The sequence below is a fragment of the Gavia stellata genome, chromosome 20 (genome assembly GCF_030936135.1).
Source record: "Gavia stellata isolate bGavSte3 chromosome 20, bGavSte3.hap2, whole genome shotgun sequence".
NCBI classification, from domain to species: Eukaryota; Metazoa; Chordata; class Aves; order Gaviiformes; family Gaviidae; genus Gavia; species Gavia stellata.
Window position 1 is genome coordinate 4411788 of NC_082613.1, and position 23487 is coordinate 4435274.

General features: G+C 42.9%; 1 protein-coding gene across 1 annotated transcript in view; it reads right to left on the minus strand.

The window, feature by feature from the left end:
* The window catches only part of CDH4 (cadherin 4), a 464357-nt gene that overhangs the window by 25982 nt on the left and 414888 nt on the right, over positions 1 to 23487 (minus strand). The window contains exon 8 of the mRNA XM_059827099.1: positions 17104 to 17241. Coding sequence (XP_059683082.1) covers positions 17104 to 17241 — 138 coding nt within the window. The remainder of the gene's footprint in view (positions 1 to 17103; positions 17242 to 23487) is intronic.

Here is a 23487-nt window from a genome sequence, read left to right on the forward strand (position 1 = left end):
AACCTGGCATGTTCTTAAATCCTTAAATTCTGTACGGTCTTTTTTCTTCCCCTCCCATAAAAGCCTGTGCTGGCAGAAGTCCTTCTCTCATTCCTTTGGAGCTGGCCTATCTGAAGTCGTGTCTTGTTGAAAAGGTAATAATTAATTCTGATTTTCAGGTTGCATCAGATTATACTAAAATTGGTTAGTTCCAGAGTTTGTCTTTTGTCTCACTCAGTACCTGACAGCATATAAACACGCTGACAAATATCACTCTGGAGGAGAAAGGGATTGATGTGGGAGGACAAATGATGAATTCACACAATGACTTGACTTTGTGCAATAAATCTGGAGTCTGGGCGGTGAAGCCACGCACAGCAGAGTAAAACCAATTAGCTCACTGCAGCCACTCCTAGGGAGGTGTGGAATTGAGATGGATGAATACAAAGATAATTATTCAGGCTTCCTTCTAAAGGGAATTCCTTTTTTCCAATGGTCTTACTTTTTTCTAGCTGGTTTTGCTAAAAAGCTGTGAAAGCAATGACTTGCCCACATGGATGTCTGCAGGAAAGATTTTTGTGTTGTCTCCAAGATTTGCTAATGACGATGCAACATTTGTTACAGGCGGGGGGGGGGCTGAATTGCCTAGAGAAAGAGAGTATTTTGTGACCTATAGCTATGGATTAACTTAGAAGAATAAGGACATCTTAGTCCTCTTACTAGACTCTGAGCCCTTCCCCTGACAGCTATGACTGCTGCAAAGTGCTGCATCTTCTCGCTGGGTCCCCTAGGTCGAGAGAATCCGAAACAAGAGCAAGCCATTGCACGTGTGCACGTGGCATGGGGTGTCCCATCTCTCACCGCCTTCTGCTGCCAGGCCGCCCCGTTACGCAGCGAGCCCTGGATACGATGCGAGGTGCAGCCGGGGAACCCAGCACACAGAGGGCTGCGCTTGCCCACGCAAACTGTGTGAGCAGGCACCCAGCCTGAATAGCGAATCCCAACTTCTCCACGCCTAAGGGCATACCCTCAACCAAGTGCTGGCATGCGAGCCAATTGTTTTCCTCTTCCACACAATATTTAACAAAGATGCTTGAATGGCAGGCAAATTAATAAACAACTGCGGTCTGGTTGCAGCAATCTGTGTAAAATGGAAAGAGAAGACAAAAATCTCCTAATAAATCATTAATTGTGATGTGCCTGCCCAGCTGCAGTGCGGAAACAAGCAAATGCCATCCTAATTGATTGCTTCTTATTCCATCTTTATAGGCCTGCATTTTTTATTGTGAGGGTTGAATAAGCCCAGAGGTGTAAAAAACCTCTAGATTGTACTCTGTGTATCTGCCAACTTGATATTTAGATCAATAATCCTCTTCTTTTCCCCCCTAGTCCTACTACCGGTAATTTAGCTTTTCTTCCTAGCAGCCTAATTACTGTTTTCGTAAGCCTTACTATCAATTCTCTGACCTTTAATTTCCAATATCATTTGCTGTACGGATGACTGTACTAGGTCTGCAAGTTATCCTCTCCCCTCTGCGCCATATGGGTCAGACTTGGGTATCAGCTTCTGTGACAGTCAGACAGTGGCCGCCAGGTTCTCGCTCCACCGTTGCCGTTGTGCAGCAGAGACCACAAGCTCACTCGAACCTCCACAAAATCTCCATAAAGTCAACCATATTTTGCATGCAAATCAGATTTTTGAGATGCTCATTTCTTAATCACGTTTTATCAAAGAACTACTCACTCTGGTGTGGTCTTGAAGGACGATCACCCTCTAGGTACCGATGTCCTCACTTCTTTCTGAGGCAGCCCACGGCACTCATGCCCTGCATCACAGCAGCCAGCAACCCCTACATAAGCCTCCTTGCTGTTGGTTTTTCAGGCTCATGCCCACAACATTCCCCGCACTGCAGCGTCCCTGCTTCAACTTGACGTTCACTTGGATCTACTCCACAGTCAATCCACGTATGCATATCATACTTCAGACTAGTTATATGCCATGTGGCAAATGCTTCCCAAAACGTTATCTATAAAGCCCAGTGCACTCTTGCCAGCTCACAGTTTTGCTCCGCTGGTACGAGGCCCAGCTGTCACGGTGCTCATTCAGAAATGAATTGCTTGGGCTGCAGGCACCGGCTCATCGCGGTCGGGCAGGAGTCAGCCTTGCCCAGCTGAGCAGAGGGATGTGCATGACAATTAGCTCACCAACTTTTAAAGGATGCTTTGGAAGTTCTGCCTTTATCTTCAGTGGTTTATGCTATCTCTTCTCCCTGGTATCCAGTGATAGGATGTGTGGGAATGGTTCAAAGCTGTGCCAGGGGAGGTTTAGACTGGACATGAGGAAGCATTCTTCACCAAGAGGGTAGTCAAACCCTGGAACAGGCTTCCTAGAGAAGTGGTCAATGCCCCAAGCCTGTCAGTGTTTAAAAGGCGTTTGGACAATGCCGTTCATAACATGCTTTAACTTGGTCAGCCCTGAATTGGTCAGGTAGTTGGACTAGATGACCCTTGTCCCTTCCAACTGAAATAGTCTAGTCTATTCTATTCTATTCTATTCTATTCTATTCTATTCTATTCTATTCTATTCTATTCTGTTCTGTTCTGTTCTATTCTGTTCTAAAATGCCTCACCTGCCTGCGAAGGAGCTCTCACAGATATATGCATGGTGTGATGGAGCCACACCACCCACTTCTTTATTGGGAGATTCTACAAGGAATGATGAGCGATGTTCAGTGTGGTCTCAACGTGCTGGTCTCACTTCTGCTGGATGAGTTTGAAAAACAACAGCAAGCCCTAAACTTTTGCACTTCTAAAGCTGATCTTATGATGGGGTGCAGACAACATCCATCGTGTTCCTGCAGCTGGCGGCAGCCACTGGCTTTATATTTTGTCTTTACTAGTGTTATTTTTTCAAAATCTCAAGTAATGACTAGTTTTGGATTAAATTACAAGATTTACTCTTTGAATATGAAGACAAAGCAGAACAGAGGAGAAGAAAGTGATACTCTTTCAGAAGCAGCAGAATAAACCCCTCTCATTTCAGACTCTCTGGTGTGAGGAAGGAACGTGCAGGTTTCACCTTGGTTCAAAGACTCTTAGAGTACTTGCCAGGAGTTCAGAGACAAGAGCATGTAATAGTAAAAGGATATTAAAAAAAAAAGAAGTTTGGATGTCTGACAATGAGCACTAATTTTTTTTTCATTATCAGATGTTATATTCTTGTGACAGTATGAAAAGATGCCACAGAAATGATGACACAAGACACTATTCTGCTGCAAGATAACCATTTCCAGATAAATATATCTTATGAAACGAGGTTCGAAGTTTGCATAGAAATTTAGATATTTTATAAAAATGCATTACAACATAAAGGAGCTTTTTACAACATTCATATGAAAGGTTTAAAAAGAGATTAAAATTATGTCCTTGGAAAGGCATATAGCCCTATGAAGGAAAAAAAATTCTACATTAACCCCGTGTAGGAAAGTTGTACTTTATCTGTATTTCACAGGCCATAAAGAACCACTTTAATCAACCTGCTTGACAGTAGTCCCCTACTTGGGGACTTGCACGTCTCACTGAAACTCATGCAATCTGGCATAGTGTGGTTTCCAGAACACAAAAGCCTTTAATCTGTAACCCGGCACTCTCGTACATTCAAATCCTGATACTATCTCCTTGTTAGGAAGAAAAATTGTGAATTTATCCAAAATGGGATCTCATCTCGTCTAAATGGTGTAGCCTTTGCAACAGTGACCTTTAACAATGGTTATACTCAACAATAAAAGATTTTATCTTGGAAGCCAGTGGAAACAGTATATGTTAAAATTCTGATCTGATAGCACAGCCTTTTATTTTCCAGTTTTAGAGAAGAATCCTTTGAACATTTCATTTGCTCTCTTGTCTAACATGCCGTTGTTTCTTGCCTACAGAATGAACAGCAGGAAAAGGTAGCTGATACCTTTCTGCAAACTATTTGATTGTCAGGTGTAATTAGTAATGCTATCTTTTAAATAGAGGCATAGATTTTAAAACAGCTGGAACTGCCTACAAAGCCTCATTCTTAAAAAAAAGAATGTATATACATACGTTTATATAATAAAACATTCTTGCACAGTACATCATTGCTTTACAATGGTTGACAGCCCTATGCTTCCCTTCAGCCACAGAACTAAAGGCTAAGTGCCTTGCCCATGTCTCCCAAGGCAGTTGTAGAACTGGCGCTGGAGCTGTCTCCTGCCCTCCGCTGCCTGCGTTGGGGCAGGATCCTGAGAACATCATTAATCATGTGTTACTTGATAAATCCATTAGGTCATCCTGGATTAGTCTATCGATCTCCCCAGTGCATTGCCGTGTAGCCCTGTGATCCCCGCCGAGCTACCGAGATGGAAAAGCTCCCAGACGGGAAGGCTGGCAGAGAACCGTGCGCTGGGGATGAGCTGGATCACCAGCACGGCTCTTCCCCGGGCTCTGCGCCCTGTTGGCTTCAGCTGAGGAACCTGAACAGGTTTGTACAGCTGGGGAAAAACAGGCCAGAAGAACAACCGGTTATAAAACTCCACCGTGTCGAAGGCCAGCAGCGGTTCGATACGTTGACCTTCCTGAATTGCCAAAGCAGTGCTGGCGTCCCGCATCTCACCCAGCATGGCAGGAAGAGAGCTTTCCAACATGCGGACTGTGTCGCTCGCCCCTACCCTCTAAAATTACCATCTTCCTTAAAAGAGGGTGACATTAATTCATTTGTTGGAAGGTCAAGCCTCAAATTTCCTTCTCTTTCTTCAAAGTGCAAAGTGGCAAATAACTGCACTGTTTTGAACAAAACTTTGAAAACATGTTTTTCCTGATTTACATGTAAACCAGAATAACAAAAACTGTGCGACAGAGTTCAGCTCCTAAGTGAGAAAAACCTACTCCACAGGTCTGACTGTATTTCTTGGTGAGATGTGTATAGAAGAGGATGTTTCAAATCAGGCACCTGTAATAAAGTTTCATAAAGAAGGGCCTTTAAGCTGGTAAGTCTGGTTTTGGATTTTCTTATTAACTGCCCACTTCTCATAATGAGTTTTTAATTTAATTTTTTCAGATTTGAAGGTATATAAAAGCTGCTCATGTGCCTTTGGGATCTGAAGACGGATATTTGGGAAAGGGAGAATTTTAAGAGTACTGAAATGGAATTTTTTATGGACACTATAATCCTGGTATGGAGATTTTTAACAAGTTTCCTGCACAGCAGAGCTCAGCCAGTCTGCATGCTGACTCCAGCTCAACCCTCCTCTGCACTGCAATTGAAATCTCTGTTGTTTCCAGATTAAGTCTCAAAATTAGCACACAGGGGGATTTATTTTTTTTTTATGACTAGGTTTGAACACCACTATCAGGTGCTGGAAAACCCACAAGGTCTGGTCATAAACAGGGCTCCTGACTGGACAGAGCATCCTTGTAGGAGAAAGGCACTGAAACGTGTGGTTTATTGTAAAAGTGCTGCTACTGTGGTTTAAAGATGTGATTTTCTGAGCTGGTGCTACGATGGCCAATTTTTTAATGTCCTTACCGCTGTGTAAAATGTAACGGCAATGCCGGTCGGTGGAGCTTCCACCCCCCGGGAGGTTTGTGTGCCCCCACCTGCTCCCCTCTGCTGTGGTTTCTACGGGAAGGGAGTCAGGAGTGGGGGACGCGTCTCCGCGTTGCAGGGGTTGCTGAAGAGCCCCTCCGCTTTGCAGACAAACCCAGAGGGTTCAGCTGCAGCACTGCCCCGAAGCAAGCAGAGGAAACCTGCCCTTCCGAGCTCACCTTCCGATGGAGTCCCTAAAATCATAGAATCAGAGAATAGTTTGGGTTGGAAGGGACCTTTAAAAGTTGTCTAGTCCAGCCCCCTGCAATGACCAGGGACATCTTCAACTACATCAAAATCTGGCATTACAGAAAAATGCATCCGCACCTACTTACAGTAATTCAGAGCGTGGAATGAAGACTAAATTAAAAGCTGTCTAATTCAACAGACTAGCCATGAGAAAGAGGTTTCTAGCCGAAATTTTGTTTACAACAGGGAAGTCAAAGCGAAGAGAAATGCAGTGAGAAATAGGAGGATATTGGGTCACAGAAAAGAGGGAGTCACTATACACTTGTAAATTTAGGAAGGAAAATGTTTTTATTTATTCTCTGTTATTTTCTGGCAATTAAAACACATTATTGCACTAAGCTGAACAGTTTGACAAAGTCTGCCATGCTCAAAAAAAACTATGTGAAACCTTTTAACCGTCCTCTCTGATCTTAACTCCAGCTGGTCTCTGTGTTCTGACCCTTTCTTCTACAATTGGGAAACATGGAGACATCCTGGACAGTCGGGAATACTTGATAAGAGAAAACTCCCAGCACTACCAAATCCTTTGCTAAATCTCCTTTTTCCCCCCGCCCAGTATGTCACTAAAGATTTCATAAGTGAAATGTGCTTAATGAAATTCCAGATACATATCCTCTTAAAATGACATCCCTTGGAAGCAACTGTTTTTAAGGCAACAGAATATTGAAGAATTAAAAACCTGCCGAGCCAAGGAAGTTAGCCAACTTCAGAAGGGGATTTATTTCAGTGCTTTGCAATAATGGAGTTACAAAATGTATTTAAATTTCTCAGCCTCGCATCGGTGCCTGAGATGCTGTGTAATCCACTACAAATGGGTATTTGCCTGGGACATCTGGCAGACGTGGAGACGTACCCGCAGGGCTGTGTGGACATGCGGCCTAACCAGGGACCCCCTGGACGCTGCTGGGGGTCTACGTTCAGGCAACTGAATTGTGCCCTCCAAGGCCAGGTCTGGGGCCAGGAGGAGAATTAGGCTATTTAATAGGTATACAAAAGCAGAAAGAGGCACAAAATCTAGAAAAAATCATTTAAATTTGAGAGAAACGCTACAGACAGGTAAATTTTAGAAAAGAAATGCTGGTGTGGGTAGATATATGAGATATGGGAGCATTAATGTCTGATTTCTCCTTAAAATTTTAGCTTGACTGACACACCAGAGATTATGGGAATGGTGTCTCCTCCACACACACGTATCAGGTGGTGGAGACCAGGGCAATTTCCATCACAGCACATCACACAGTAGGAAAGGTATTTCTCTGTAGATGTTGCCTTTGACTATGGAGATTTTGTCAGCAACACCTGGCTGTGTCACACCCCGTTGCACACACATAGCTCACACGTGTTCTAGCACCTCTTTCTCACTGGAAAATTCCTCCACGCCACTACGGAAGGCATGGTGTGGGGATGTGGTCTACAGCTTCTCCCTCCAGATCCCCCCCACATCAAACAGGGAAGGAGAAGGAGGAGAGAAGTCTCTGCTAAATGAGACGTCGCACCAGGAGATATAGCACTGCCAGATGTTGCAAATGAAATGGCTCATGACAAATGGGTTACGGCAAGCGATAGCTGATAGGTGCTGTCACACTGCACGAGTTGGGGGTGGTCTTGCCAGGGTAGAGATACGATCGGTGTTTTGATAATATTAACCCGACTGCATAAACCAGCAAAATACCAGGCTAGAAAATCAAATGTCAAAACAAATTACGTATCACTACGATGCTGACGACGAATATGCACATGCCACTCAACCCCATTAACGACAGCTACCTACAAGCACTGTAACGAAAGGAGAGCATGGTGCTGTACGTTACAGGTGGGCATATACGCATGAGGTACACGGGCACAGAGGTTGTGCGGATTTCAGCCGCTTACGTGGTGAGAAGCAAGGCATGAGCAGCGTCACGGGCTCTACCTCCCATGCGGTGCTGTAGCTCTAATTGGCTGAGATTGCACTCTCTGGCATCGAGAGAGGAGGTTATATTATTCTTGATTTTACACCAAGCAGTACATGTGTCCAATTTGTGAGAGACCAATAGAGTTTTTTTTTATATTCCTTTTTTTTTTTTTTTTGTGACAGAAAATTGAAATCTGTAATGAAACTATCGTTCCCATTTTTTAAATCACTGGTCTTTGGCAATTTTAAACTCCGAGGTCTGAAAAATTCATTACTACTAACTTCCATCAAGGGTGTTCCTGAAACTAAAATTACTTAATCAACTCAATTTAGCTTCTTGTGTAGACCTAATTCAGAAAAACTTTATCTTCTTGAATTGTTATTGCAATTAATTTCCCCCCCTTCTTTTTCTGCAGCAGACGACATTTCAGTAATTAGATATTTTATAAAAATGAGTTATTCATTCAGGGTAGCTTCACTTTTATATTTGATTAATCATATTACCACTGAGGTCTGGGTTTTGTCTCCAAGGAAAGTTTAATGACCTCATTTTAATCCTTCTTTTAACCACCAGGCAGGTATCAATGAAGAGAAATAAAATCATCTTCTTTTTCTCTCCTTTTTTTTTGCAATCTCAAGATTACAGTTGATGTTTTTTCTGTGTGACTGACCCATTTACAAGGAAGAATCTCGCTGATTCCAATTAGGTTCAGGACAGAATCAGGCTAAACAGAGCCTTGAACTGTGCCTTAATAACGAATGCGCAGTGTAATGGAGAGGAACCAGAACTGTTTCACCAAATGGCAGCTGGTTTAAAGCACTGTACATGATTAATTCGGTGATAATTTCAAAATGAATGTACTGAAAGGAAATAAACAAAACAAAAGCCACTGTACATTTAGGTTTTGATTAATGGGGTCTATTAGTAAGAGACTACTATCAAGGAACTACATTTTTTTATATCAATGCATATATACCCACACAATGTAATGGAATAATTCACGTAAACTGCAATTTATTTGGGAGCAGAGACTTGGAGATTCTTGATGACTGTTTCCCTTATATCAGTATCTATCTATGCTTTGAACCTAGCTATATGTGTATCTATATTTGTGTATTTGTAGATACCTATCTTTGTATCTATCTATCCATCTTGCAGACTACACTAAGTAGTCTCGAAGGTATTTCATCCCTTCTGTCATATGCTACACCGGTGTAAAGACTTAACAGAAATCACAGAAGGGGCTGATGCTCTTTTCATTAAGACATGGGGAATTACTGTTTTCTCATAAACTGAGAAATATCTTTCATTTTAGATGAAAGAGGTGATAAAATAAAGAGCAAAAGTTGAGTATCCACAAGAGAGTATGAAGTGTGTCTTGTTTTCCATAGCACTGCACGGAAAGGGCCTCCAGGCAGTTAAAGACGCTGTGCCTGGGAAGAGCCGTACTGCTCACAAAAAATCTGCACCCCGAGTTGGGGATCTCACGCGTTCCCTATCGGAATCAAAACTGCGTAGGCAACACATCTCCTCAGCTCTGTTGGACAGGCTTTGCATTTAGGTCGGGATCCCTATCCAAAGGTGAGTTTGATTCAAAATGCAGGTCAAGATGTAAATAATTTCTATGACGACATAAATACTTTCCGAACCACGGCCAACCTGCGTGTCGCAGCAGCAAAGCCCCTGGCATCAGTGTGCTGAGTCCTGGGCAAGGCTGAGACTGGATGGGAAGAAAGAATATTGTTTCTGCGTGTTCTCTCTCCCTTTGTCACCACTACCCCTTGACCTAACATCCTTAGTCTAATTCATTGCTCATGACAAAGGTTTTCATCAGGACCTGCAATGTAATGAGAGGCAGAGAGCCCATTTCAATTTACTGAATTCTTATTTAGGAAAACTAAACTGATTTGTAGTTTTCAGATTTCACCAACTATATATTTAATTGAAACATAATTATGTAGATGCTCATGTAACCAAATGCTACTGGGCAAATTTGATTCACTGGAATATAATCATTTATTTCAGTTAGACGATGACAGCTCTATAACAGCCCAAGCTTTACTGCGTAGTTCGGCTGAGCTTTGTTTTGATTGGAAAACTGCAAGCGAACACAGTCACCTGGGATTTTCCATGAAAGCACAATTGATTTTTAATGATAAATCCTGTCTGCAGGACTGTACAGAACTCCTGGGTTTGTTTTCAGCTGTAAAACAATGCCGTCCTGTAAATTTTCTCACCATGGTATTAGGTCTTCCCCCTTGCCGGCTCTGACCTGCGCTGTTCACCTTGATTTCTGCCTCTTGTGACAACTGCCTCGAAATTATGCCACAGGCATAGTTTTGATGATTTTAAAAATAGTGTAGCATTCAGGCTAATCTATATTCAAATGTCATTGTAGACTTCTGAACGGCACAGCTGTAATGATGGGGACCATGAGATCTGAACGGGCAACTACATACGCAGCTTTAGTCTATACGCTGGGAAATTAGGTCCCCGGTGCTCAAGATTTAACCACTTGATCTTTTCCAGATCTGGACACATGCCCAGGTCCTGGGAGATAGTTAGCAACCCACTTCCACTGGTTTTCCCTGGACCAGCTGTGGCAAGATCTCTTTTTAGGACAGCCCTTGGTAGGTATCCTGGTCCATTTTTCTGTCTGTGGGAAATCCCACTGAAATCCCGTTCCTGCTGGGTTCTCCCTTCACAGCGTAAGATTGATTTGTAAAACATGAGCATGCATGTAAAAGGGATTTCTCATAATGCTCACATGTACTGAATGCTTCCAGATGCATTTGGCTATAAACGTGCTTAGGAAACCCCAAACTGCTGGCAGGCTGACTTGGGTTCCGCTTTTGGTTTCCTACCACCATTAAATGTCATTTCTCCAGACTAGACCTATTTACATCTTCGCATCGCCGTCATTTGGAAGTCAGTATCTTTCAGCCTGAAGGAAAAGCCGAGGCTTTTCTTTGCTATTTGCTACTTCTGAACTCGCCGTTAAAAACAGAGCTCAGCAGGATTCAACTCGGGGGGCTGGAGACCAGGTGAAGCATTCACCCCACGCTTTGCCACTTGCAAAAAAGTCCCATTTTTACAGCTCACATCAGCTGTTTCTGCAACTCTGGACAGTGTTGCTCTTGCATTGGTTGATGCACAGCTATATTTAATCCTCAAACAGTGTTAACATGAGAACAAATGCACACAGAATAAGGAATAACATTTTGGCTTATGCTTGTTTGCTATTCCAGAATTTTGGCACGTTCACAGAGCAGGAGGACTGAGGGAGCATGACGCCATGGCTGTGAAAAAGGCAAATTTGATTGTAGGAAATATTAGCGCTCTTGTTCAAGACACTGAAAAATCTCATCTGGATTACTAGATACAAATCTGGTCAAAAGAAAGCAATCTGAGCAGAGCCTGGTGCACTGCAGGGTTAGCGAGATAACCAGAGGAACAGAAAGCTGTAACGTCAAAAGGGCTTGGAGGAGCCTGGCTTGTTTAGCTGCACAAAATGATGCGCACTAGTACATCAGGGTGGAGACAGGAGAGAAGACGGGAAGGAAACGTCAAAACAGGAGAAGGAAGAACTATTTATGGTAAAGGCCAACGCTAGCACGGCAGCGATGCACTGAGAGCCTGCTTCACTTTCAAATTTCAAAGCACTTTCAAATTTCAAAGCGGGCTCGTGAGCATTTCCCACCGCACTCGCAGGAGCCAGAATACCTGCACAAAGGTCTGTCGGTTTTGGCAGTGCAGTGCCAAAACCAAAAAGCCCTCTTAACTTGGGTCTCCCTCCATGGCGTTTTGCTCACGAAGCACCGAGCTCTCCACTTTGCAGGTCTCATTGCTGACTGATTCAGTCCAGTACGAGCCAGGTTACTAACTCAGTGTTCCTGTGGCAGCCAGAGATGAGTCTGATCTGACACTATTAATTACATAGTCCAGTTAAAAACTGGCAAGAACTGCTTTTTCCCACGTACTTGCAACAAGTACTTGCTCCTCCATTGATTAACCAAATCCACTTTGTAACTAGATTAACTTTAGCTACCGACACATCCCCTTCTGCTGGAACGTGAGCACCTCTCTACGCACGGTGTTATTCTGTACCAGCTATTCTGCTTTGAGTTCACAGCCAGCCTTTGGCCAGGCTGCCTTTCCCAGGCCAGCAAGAGTCACCGCTGCCCGGGCGCTGTGCGCTGGGAAGCTCCCACCCATGCCGGATAGCCCGGTCCTAAACCTTTAGAGCTCTTCCTAATGGGAGTCAGCTCCGAGATTAGCCAGCGAGGCAGCGCAGTGGGGAAGGGGATGCGGTTGTAGAGCTGCCTTTTTAAAACACGCTCCGCTGGATTCAGCCTTGGAAGAGGAGATTCTCAAAGCAGTGCCAAAGGGCAAATTTTAAAGTAGCTTTAAATAAGGCCTCCTAAAGCTCAGGAGCTTAAAGAGCTTGAATAGCCCAGTTTCTTTTTTTCCTTTCTTCCTTTTTTTTTTATTTTTTTTTTAAAGGAAAGGTTGATTGCCAGGCAGGTTTTCCCAAGAATCCACAAGCTCAACTAATCATGAGCACTTCAGCCCTGTGAAATAATATTTCCCTTACAGGGGCTACTATAAAAACAAGTTCTGCACAGTAGGCAAATTTAAAATAACTTTTAATTAACATTTAAGACACAGAAGTCTGATCATGCAAATTCACCTGCGTCTCCTCTCTGCGCCTGATTGTTCCTGATTGAATACGATAAAAATAGACTTTGTATGAGTCAAGTATAGGCATGGATTTCTTTAACTTCTCCTCCCCTCTGATTATGCATTTCCTTGGATAAAGTGGAAATCCTTGGATGGCTAGTAACGGTATCATGGGTCAGACTGGAAAGGGCATCCTGCTTGATAGGAGTTAAAGATTTCACTGGAATTAAAGGCATTCCTTCTGTGAGCAAAAAAGATGCCTCCACCTTGCATAAAATCTCACCTGAGACTATCCAGCATTGTTCTGTCTCAGCTGACTTTTAATCTCTGCAATACTAATTTCATCGCACCTCCCCTGTATCTGAGGTAAGCATCTGGCCAGAGGCTCAGCTACGGATGTCTATTAATACAGAAAAAATGCAACTCGCCTGCACACAAGAGATAAATATTTGAAGGGAGGCAGAGGAATTTCCACATAATTAAGACATGTCAGAGGACATAACCCTGTTATGAGTAACAGGGACTCTGGATAACGGAGGGCACACTGATACCAGTACCTTTATCTTGTAATGGTTATGGAGCCAGTTTCCCAGTCAAACTTACTACAAAGCCTTTGTGACACAGTCCGGTTAAAATTTCATGATTTTACACCAGCCGATGATTTGGCAGATGCAAAACCCACCAAAAATGCCATGAGAATGAACTAGCACAGCTAATCACGCCCTAAGGACCATGGAAAACTTGGGCATCTGGGATTAAACTACCTTTTTCTAAGTCACCCGACCCAGAGCCTGCGGACGTGGGCTGGTCGGGCACGCTGCGGAGGCTGCGTTACCTCTGCTTGCCCAGAATTCGTACCTCTGCTCTTCGGCAGAGGCAAGAATTGCCTGTTTCCATTTGTTTTTGCAAGCAACAATGTCACATGAAGAACACAACACAAAGAGCGGGCTGAAGTCCCTTAGCTAGCCAGAAGAGCTTTCCCTGGGTCACAGTCCTGCACTAAATCATTAAAATTGCCCAAAAGAGCTGCCTATGATATTTACAGCATTTCACAGGATGCTCCACTCTTCTGGCGCAGATTGGATTGCTTCCCACTCCGGGGCAGTCTCTCATGAGACATTTCCTCACTGTTAGCTGCTCTCTGATGCTTCTCAGCACGGCCAGATAGCATCGCAGATCGAGAAAACATTCACCATCACAAAAAAACAGAGCTGGAAAAACTAGAGGAGGTCACCTCGTCCTCGCTGTGCCCCAGCGCCTCGCAGTTTGATGTGGTGGGTAGTCCTGGTGATGACTATCAGGACTGGTCATGATTCTTGCTGATGGAGACTGGACTTAGAGTTAACAGCAGACTTTAGTTTAAAATTGTTTCATCTAGAGACTTCTGTCTGATTTTTTCCCCTCCATATAATTTCAGAATCCTTTGTATGAGAAGGTGGGCTGCTTCTTCCCCTGCTACTGTTCAAGATCTTCCCCCGGCCTTTCAGGTGATGTACTAAAGGGTATGAAAACCACATTGATCCACTTTCATGAAAGCAAGCAATCATTTTGGATCTTTTTTTTCAGAGTATCTTCCATTTGTATATTTAAGGATCTGTGTGATTTTATTGCTCTTTTCCCACTTCTCATCTAGCATTACGTTTTGATCACAGCCCATCTATTATCTTGGATGTCCGTCAACCACCATACCTCGGCAGGTCACCCACTCCTGTGGACGTGTGATTTTGGCTCTTGTACGCCTGTGTCTGAACTTTCACATGGCCCGTGCACGCAGTCTCTTCACCCCCCTGCATGGCGTGCCCGACTACGGACGTCCTCTGACTTTCTTGACCGTCACAGAGCCTGTTTTCTTCTCTCCCGTCCCGTTGTTAAGTTTTACACAGTAACATTAATTCCTGCTGCTGAATACATGAGCTGTGACACCAGCATGGTGCAGTGTCCTCCTGAGCTACGTTCTTATCCAGAAACGATTAAGTCTAAAACCACCCTGGCTGAATGACAGGTAATTTAGGAGTGCTATAGGGTGGGCCTTTGTATGTGTCTATGCTGAATACAGTTGCCTGAGTTCCTTTTGTCTGGCAGCTCTCCAAGAGCAAACCATAATTTCAGTTATTTAGCCTATTTTGTTTTTACAACAGCACCTCAATATAGAAGTATTTAAAATAAAAATACACTGTATCTCTCCAAACAGTCCCCAGTCTTAAAAGAGACCAGGGACTTTCTTACCCTCTGAGGAGCTGTAGATTTCCTGCAAAGAGATTCTTCCTATTTTTTAGAGGTGTTAAAATGCAGATCAGACTACATGAGGACAGCAAGGAGATTCAGCTCAGGTTTAGAGAGACTGATCAGCCTGATGCTGTTCTCTCTATCAGTCAGGGAAAAACCATGTTAGACTTTCATACTCATGGGAAATTCATTCTGGCTATACCTGAGAGTGTATCAAAGATATTTGTTTCCACGGAATCAGAAAATATTGTAAAACACCCTCGGTTTTCAAATCTTTATGAAGTCCCATGTGCTACTGTGTAAAGCCCTTTGGCCCTTGCAGAACTCTTTCTTCAGTGATTGAAATTAGAGAAATAATGGTACACATCAACCCTGCTTAGAGGAAGAGCAGCATTTTCTAATCCATTTAACACAATCCTATGGGTAATTCTCTTGATGGCTTTTATTCCTTCTAGGTCTAACACACACTGAGACATTAAATACTCAGCATTCACCTGAAAGCAAATTTCCATTATCTCACCTTCCATCAGATTCAGCTTTGGTGAGCGTTTTGGAAAGACGTTAAGATATACCACATCTGGAGGGATGCTGCCCTCCAGAAGGCACCGATGTGCACGTGTGACTAACCCTGACACGGCTCATCCCGCTACCCGAAACCTCACCTCCTAACTTGCATCTGGAGACAAGGACCAGGCAACCTGGGTCATCTGGAACAACCTGTGCTTAAATGACGTGGCCACTAGATGTCATTCCTTTTTCACTCAAATGAAGGTTAAAGATGTGTTTACCTGGCAGAGTAAGGTCCCCCCTGCAAACACTAGCAAGCTGGGGCACACGTACTCTTGTGGTGAGAAGTCCCACGGCCTGAGAGACACAAAACTCTGTAAGACTGGCCGCTATAAAATTTTCAGGAGAGAACCATCCCATGCTGGCAGGAGAAAGGACCACACGGCCCAAGACTGGTATCAGATTTTTATGGCGCTTCACAACTGTATGTATCGTACTTAAGGAGGCATTTAATGACACCTTTACAATACAAAGCTCGGTGTATTCACTATGACAGATGTGAACATGTTTAACAGCACATGTGCTGCTGTTAAACCCACCCTATACTTGCTGGAGCAGCAACGCAGGCTGCAGATTGACGCCCAGATCTGAAAATGTGTTGGGTGCCCATTTTTCTCTGATTCAGGAGGAGTTCAGTGCCTTCCTTTTTCCGAGAATCTAGGTCCAAGTCACTTCGTCAGAAAACACTGGCACTGCTTGGGAGCTGAGCACATCACATCCATGAGCCAGGGTCCTGATGGTGGTGGGAGGGAAGGACCCAGACTCCATAGCTGGCATGGAGCCGATCTGGGCGCACGGTGGCATAAATTGGGCTCTGCATGACTTCTTGAGTTCTGCTACATATTTGTAGCTTGTAAGGGTATAACTAAGGGGAAACTTTGGTACTACATTAATAAATATTTGCAGACCCTTTAAGATGGAATGAAAATTCAGAGTAATAATAAAAACATTATTAAAAGGATGTTCAGTGACTTGAGCACAATGCAGTTAGACTTTCTGTATTTTCAAAGATTTAGTATCAGTTTAAGATATATAATTTACTGCTCCTTGTTGACGCTCATATAAATATAGATGGTGGATACACAATGATTTCTCATTTATTAACACGCACACCTCAGTACTGCTCTGCGGTTTCTAAAACTACTACACGCATTTCAGATGTTCTACATCTATAGATTATGAAGGCTGGAAAGAACCCAACCACACCACTTCACCTTCCAACTCTTCATTTTTACCTTAACCAGCTCTAAAAATCTGTCATTTGCAATCTCTCTATTTTTTCCTCTTGTCCTCCGGTAATGGCGACTTGGAGCACATGAGAACAGAGTAGGGAAATACTGTACTAATATAAGAAAGTTCTTTAACTGATTAAAACCAGATGTACTGAAGAATGTCTACACGTTTACTGCCGGCACACACAAATACATCTGCTAGAGCTATCAGTGAAATACAAATTTTACCGGATACCTGTTCCCATTTAGAGTATTTATTGCTTCCTTGAAATCATGTCCGAACTACTAAACCCCAAATATCTCTTACTGCTCAGGATTTCACTCATAAGTAATAATAACTCTGATATGTCTACAGGCAATTGCCGTGAAACAACTCTATCCTCTTTGGTGCAATCAGACATAGTCTGTTTGCCACATTATTTCAGCTCCTTTAGTACCTCAGCAAAATTGGTCGCCAAACAGTTTTGCTAGTTCATGAATCATTCCTCTTTCCCTTTTCCCTTTTTTCCTCTTCTTTCCCTTCCTGAAAGTCTTTGTTCCACGGTTATCTATCAAGTTCCTTCTATCTGCCAAACCAGCTAAGAGAGACGACGGATATAAACAACCATGAATTACAAACACGTTGTGTGTCCATGCATCACTGTGCTGATGTATTGATACTTACAGTGCTGGTGGTGAATTCGGGTGGGTTGTCATTCACATCTGTCACCGTAATGATTGCTGTTGCCGTGTTTGAGAGACCATAGTTAAGATTTCCTTCCATATCTGTGGCTTGAACAATGACTATATACTGCTGAACTTTCTGGAAAAAAAAAGGAAAGAAAAGATGAGAAACAAAAACGCATCCTGTAAAATGCCTTGGTTTATTTTCCATATACAAGTGCAATCTTAAGGCAGACTAAGAAGTTAATTGGATTAAAAATATTAGTAAAAATGACAGATAAAATTTTCTATCATGTTTTTGAAGGGATTTTTGCATAGATTGATGGATATCACCTGTTTTGTGGGAAAATAAAATCGAATGGCAAAAATCCTTGGTTGAAACAGACATTTTTGTTAATTTTTAAGCATTTTTGGCAATGTTAGTTTCTGTCTTCTGAAAACCAGCAAAAATTTTGCTAACGTGTTTTTACTGAAAACATCACCAAGAACATTATACCCCCCAAATCGACAGCAGCGTTGCCTGGTGGCCCTCCAGCTTGTTCTGCTCACACAGTGTGATGCCCACAAAGCATTTTGATACTTAAAATACTCTCCATGTTTCAATCCTTAACACAATCTTGGTAAAGAAGGAGAATTTAAGTCCAGTATGAAAAAAAAAATATTCACTGCAGTAAACAGAAATTCATCAGAACTGATTTAAATTCCTGAGCACCCCATATCACATGGCACTCAAAGAAGCAGCCTTACAGAGCCAGCCATAACAATCACACACTAAAGTTCTTCTAAAAGACACTGTACGCGAGTGCAACTGGGAAATAAACCTAAATGAAATAGGAAAGGGCATCTGATCTCGCCTGTGTGCCCATCGCCCTGGGATGTCTCTTTACTTCGGAATATCTGCCTACCTCCCTACTTAGGAGAAAAGCCTCCTAATCTTTAAAACTGGCCTTAGCAATAAATTTTCATTTGGATCTGCAGAATTTACTATTGATGTCTACATGCATCATGCTCGGGGTACATGGAACACTTTACAGGCAGATACGAAAGCGAAGCTCCTCTCCTGAAATATGGGCAAAGCGGTGTGCCGAGAACCTGGGAGGGATCCCACCAAAAATCGGCGTGACTCAGGGCAAAGCGAAACATTACTCCCTACTCCTTAAGGTTTAAGGCATAATTACGGATGCGAGCTGGGACACAAGGACCAAGCGGCTCTGATGGCACATCGGAGAGCCCGAAGGGCGTGAAAACCAAACGGAGGCACAACGTTATGCAGGAAAAGCTTTGTGCAAAGCCAAGCGGAGGAACTTCCCTGGGAGGAGAGACCTGCTGCGTGCTGGATTGCACCCGCTCTCGGAACACAGCTTAGATACTGGAGGGCTGCTCTATTTGTGTGCCGATGTTACAAGCGTGCGTAAAATGTCAAATGTCCTTTGAAATTTCAAAGGGCAAGAATTAGGTCAATTAGGTCTCTCTACTCCTACATAAAGATTCTGGAAGCACTGTAACTGGCTTAATTCGTTCTTTAATTCTGCTGAGTTGCTAGAATAACAGAGATCTGAATTTTAGCTTTATCTTGATTCCAGGACTTTTAATTGACAGATATTAACCTGCTAAATTGACAAGATATCACACACAGGGATCCATCAGCACCTTGCAACTGGAATATATTATGGAAATGCACTTTCATTATCTCTTGCCACCTTGTATAATAAAACATAAGGGAGAAACTATTGTTAGCCCTGTTGTTCCTCATGCAAAAAGTTGCCATTCATTGCTCCATTTCTAAAGCACTGGGTAATGGTAAAGCTGAAATGTCCTTATTAGTGGATGTAATTTCTATTTCATATTTAGCTTTTCCTTCCATATTTTCTCTTATAGACAGCTTGGGAGGCTGCCAGAAGTATTCCCTAACAGGCCAAATACTCGTGAGCCAAATTAGTTTTAAATCATAGAAGGGGGGAAGATATTTAAAAAAATAGAGGCAATCAGATTCCACATAAACTAGAAAAACAGGTCGGAGGCCCACAGGAGAGACTCATTTCAATAGTGCATTTAAATGGCAAAGCCACCCCGATGTTCCTCACTGCAGTCAGATGGAGACATTCACGGCGTTTCCGAATTGACGGCGCAGCTGTCGCAGGTCATTGTAAAAGCTTCAGTGCTTCGGCAGCGACCGCAGGAAAAAATGTTCCTTCCTTCCCGTCAGCCGAGAGGGTGATGAACCAGCCTCCATCGGCGGGGCTGCTTCTTTCTGCACTCGGCGTTTTTCTGTTTCGCCGTTTGCAGACTGACCTCCCCGGGCTCCCAGGGCACGCTCCCGGCTGTGCCGACCGGAGCGAGGCGGGACTGTCGCGGCGGCGTGCCTCCAGCTAGGGCACGGCAAAGGCAGCTCCGTTTCTGTGTCAAAAGCAATTCCCAAACTCCTGACACCATTATGCAAACTTTAATCTGAACTCCGAGAACCAACTGCAGATCTCGGGTAAGGTCACACTCAGTCTGCACCGCACTTAATTCATACCGGGACCCAGCCTGCAGACCTCCCACCACCTTCAGCTCCTTTCTAGCTTGCTTTATTCACTTCTTAACCAAAGCTTCCCCTGGAAAAACAAATCCTCTCGTACAAAAGGGTGTAAGGGACTAGAAAGTCTCATTTAAAAGTTTTGTTAACTTCACCATTTTACTGCTTATTAAATTATACATAATCTAATGACATACACCTCTGTGTGCATGCAATCACAGTCCCTGTCTTATTAATCTCAGATTTACAATAGTTTTTTTATTTTATTTAATGAAGTGCCTTTCAGAGCATCATAGCACAGTGTTAATAAAAACCCCACACAAATTCAGAACACTAAATAAAAAAAAGAAAGATTATGTCAATCAGATAATACAAATCAAAAATGAAAATGCCCAGAATTTAGTAATGTACAAACGTACCAGCCACAAAGAGCTGGTGCATAAGGATGGGAAGAGGGGAAGGATGGCAAAGGAGCGCTGCGCATGTGCTAGAAAGCGCAGAGAGGCCAAGCCTGGTGAGAAAACGTGAGGAATTACAGCAGATCTCAAGTGGATGGAGTCACCAGGTAGGATCGTTACAGGAACGGACCCATCCGAGACGGGCGCTGTATCTCAGGATACCGGAGGCAGCTGCAGCAATCGGGGACACACAAGAGGTGCTGCTGGTGGAAGCTTAGAGACACCACCAAAGTTGCACTGATTTCCATCAGCTGAAGACATAACTATTGCCTTTAGAGCAAAAGTGCAATCTGACATGGAGAATGGCCTTGGCTGGCACGTAAAGTCATATAAAACACAAAACCTTGTAAATGGAAGTCATCTGAGATTTGTCAAACCTTTAGGGACTTGGTTGCCATCCACGTCCAGTTCCATCCAAAAGGCTCCAGTGTGAGCATACAAGGGTCGTGCTTTCAAGTACCTAGTTTTAGTTTATAACTAATTCAATCTTCACCAAGATTGGCCCCAGCAGATAACAAATTACCGATTTTTTTGTTCTTCTGTAGCTAACCTTTTTGCTTTTGTGCATTAAGCTGATTTTATTGAACTACTCAATCAATTTCAATTTCAACATGTCCTTCCAATTTGTCACAACATCTCCAGGGGCATCTTAGTTTGTTGCCCTAATATTATTATTATTGTTACAACTATTAAAGAAAAAAAGGCAGCTCCATGCCCCCAAGCATGAGAGGCATTTTCTTGATGGCATTTTGATCATACCAAGTAATCCTCATATTCTCTTTCTTTACAAAAACGACATTTTAAATAGCACAGGGCAGAAACTACAGCATAGAAGTAACACAAAACAGTCCTAACCCAGAGAAATGAAACAGTTACTATATATTTGCTCTGATGGTGACGCTGTGGAACTGAAGAAACAAGCCTCTGCCCCGAGGGGGTCTAGACTAAAAACCCAGCCCCAGTGAAGCCCCTGGGAGGTCCAGTGGCCAGTATTTTTAATAAATCTAACAAATCTTCACGCTGGAGGAAAGTAAATGTGCTGCTTCTACTTAAGCCAAGGAAAAAACCCTCATCTTGATAAGTGCAGAGCTTTTAGCCTGACCTAAAAACTAAGAAGGGCTTTTGAAGGAAAAAATTATGAAGGAAAGAATAATTAAAGGAACTGTGGCAGATCTAATCTGTCTGCTCTTCTGTCAATCATCTGATACAGTGCCACAAAGAAATACATCAGCTAAAATCCAGAAGATGGGAATTAGATAAAGAAATTGGTTAAGCTGGTTAATGGGAGTTGATCAAAGCTTGGCTAAGAAGATAGCCGTGCCTTGTACAGGAAGAAGTAACAGCTTGAAAGAAGGGTAACTTGAGAATTAAATAACAGAAACGAGATGAGATGCAATTTAATAGTACAAAATACAAGATAATGCAGCAAGGGACCAATAACAAAACTTTTCTGGAAGCTGGTTTATCGGACACGAGCAAGGAAGACTGGCACCACGTCCCACCAGCTCCCTGCTGCTGAGCAAGACACAAACGCCGTTGGCAAATGCATCGTGTGCGGTATTAGCATTGCAGATAGGGCAATATTAATTCCCCGTGCCAAGCACCGAGGGCTCATCGGGATGCTGTGCACAATCCAGGTCCCTTGTGTTCACTGCTGAGCAACCCGGGTCTGACCAGGTGCCGGCAATGAAGAGCCCATCACTGGAGAAGAGCCTAGAAGAGCTTGGCTTGTTTAGTCTAGCAAAATGAAGGCTGATAGCAGATATGATTGCTGTCTATAAATACATCAGGAGGATAAACACTAGGAAGGCAAAGGAGCAATTTAAACTAAAGGACAATGTTGACACAAGAACAAATGGGTATAAACTGGCCATGAATAAATTTCGGCTGGAAATTAGTAGGTCCTTCACCGCTAAAGCAGTGAGATGCTGGAGCAAGCTAATACAAGGTCCGGGGAGCAAAAGCGTTCAAGAGAATGTATTAAACTAGGGATAAAATCCTTTTGGTCTAGGTAAAAATTATGACAAATTGAGCTAAAGCAGAAGTCAGATCTCTCAGCATTCTCTGTGTACAAACAACTTTTTAGGAAGAAAAAGAGTAACACCCCTTTCAGTCCAAATATCACAATATGATTGTGTGAAAATGGTTTAAGACTTAACCCCGACTGATATCACTGAACCAGCCCGTTCTGTCAGCACACACAAAAGAATAGGTGCCCCAAACAAAACTACAGTTATTGCAAGTGGTTCTCCTCATCAAGATACAAGCTAGCACGAAAGACCCCGTCTCAAATCCCTGGCCAAGCTGCACACGGTCTTGCTGAGAGGTTATAAATAAAATTAAATAATATTCAGAGAGAGAGTCTAAAAGAACAAAGTGTTTTAAAATGAAATCCTAGTAATGAAGTCCTATCTGTGATCCCAATTTTCAAATGTGCACGCACACTATTTTTAGGAATCTGGCTATTCCTGGTTTACACATGCAATTATTGTAAGTCACACACAGGCTGGGTAACTGTGTATGCCAAAGTCCAGAAATGCGGTAATTATGTGATTAAATTAATCTGCATTATGGACAAAGGGTTTGCAAAATTAGGACCTACATTTTCACAGCTCTGTACAAATATTGTCCAATTAATTACCACTTCCTGAGAAATGTATGACTAGCTAATTTTAGCATCACGTCTGGTAAAGCAAATAAGGTTACCAGGATGTTGCTGTAGGATGTTCTGAGTAGGAATCTATTGGTGAAGGAGCTAGAAAATCTAAATCCTATTTACTTCCATGGCTATCCTCATATCTTTGTATTTACATATTTTTCCACCTCCCTTTACTTTTGCAAGACCAATGAGAAGAATATGGGATGTTCCTCTGTTATTTTTTTTTCTAAACTGTTTCTTTACATGCTAGTGAAGTTTTGATGTTCACTTTTTTGGTGTAAGATCGTTCATGGCAAACACACTAGTAAAAAACCTGTACCAGAGCGAGGAAAGCTGATGTGAAAACAAATAAACAAACTCCCCCTAAACATTCACTTGACTCCAGCAGAAATACTTTTTCCAAGAAGATCTAACTAGCCATCATTTAAACAAAGCTCACAGGCTGACCTTTTCAAGCATTTACCCCTTAACATTCCCTACTTAGCCATGGTTAAATCCGAACACAGATTTCCAGAAGAAAACCCTATTCTGGGAGCTCGGTGAAGAAGGCAGCTTTCACAGAACAACCAGAGCACCCGACACCTCTCACAGTTCCCCCCCCAGAGACAGTGCTGGTGCTGAGTGAGCTTCATCCGTGTGCCAGAGTCGAGCAGAGTCTTTGATATAACTTGACCTTTTCATTTCTTACATATAGCGCAGCATCATGTCATGTACGCAGCACCCTCAGCAGACATCAAACCCTGGGACCAT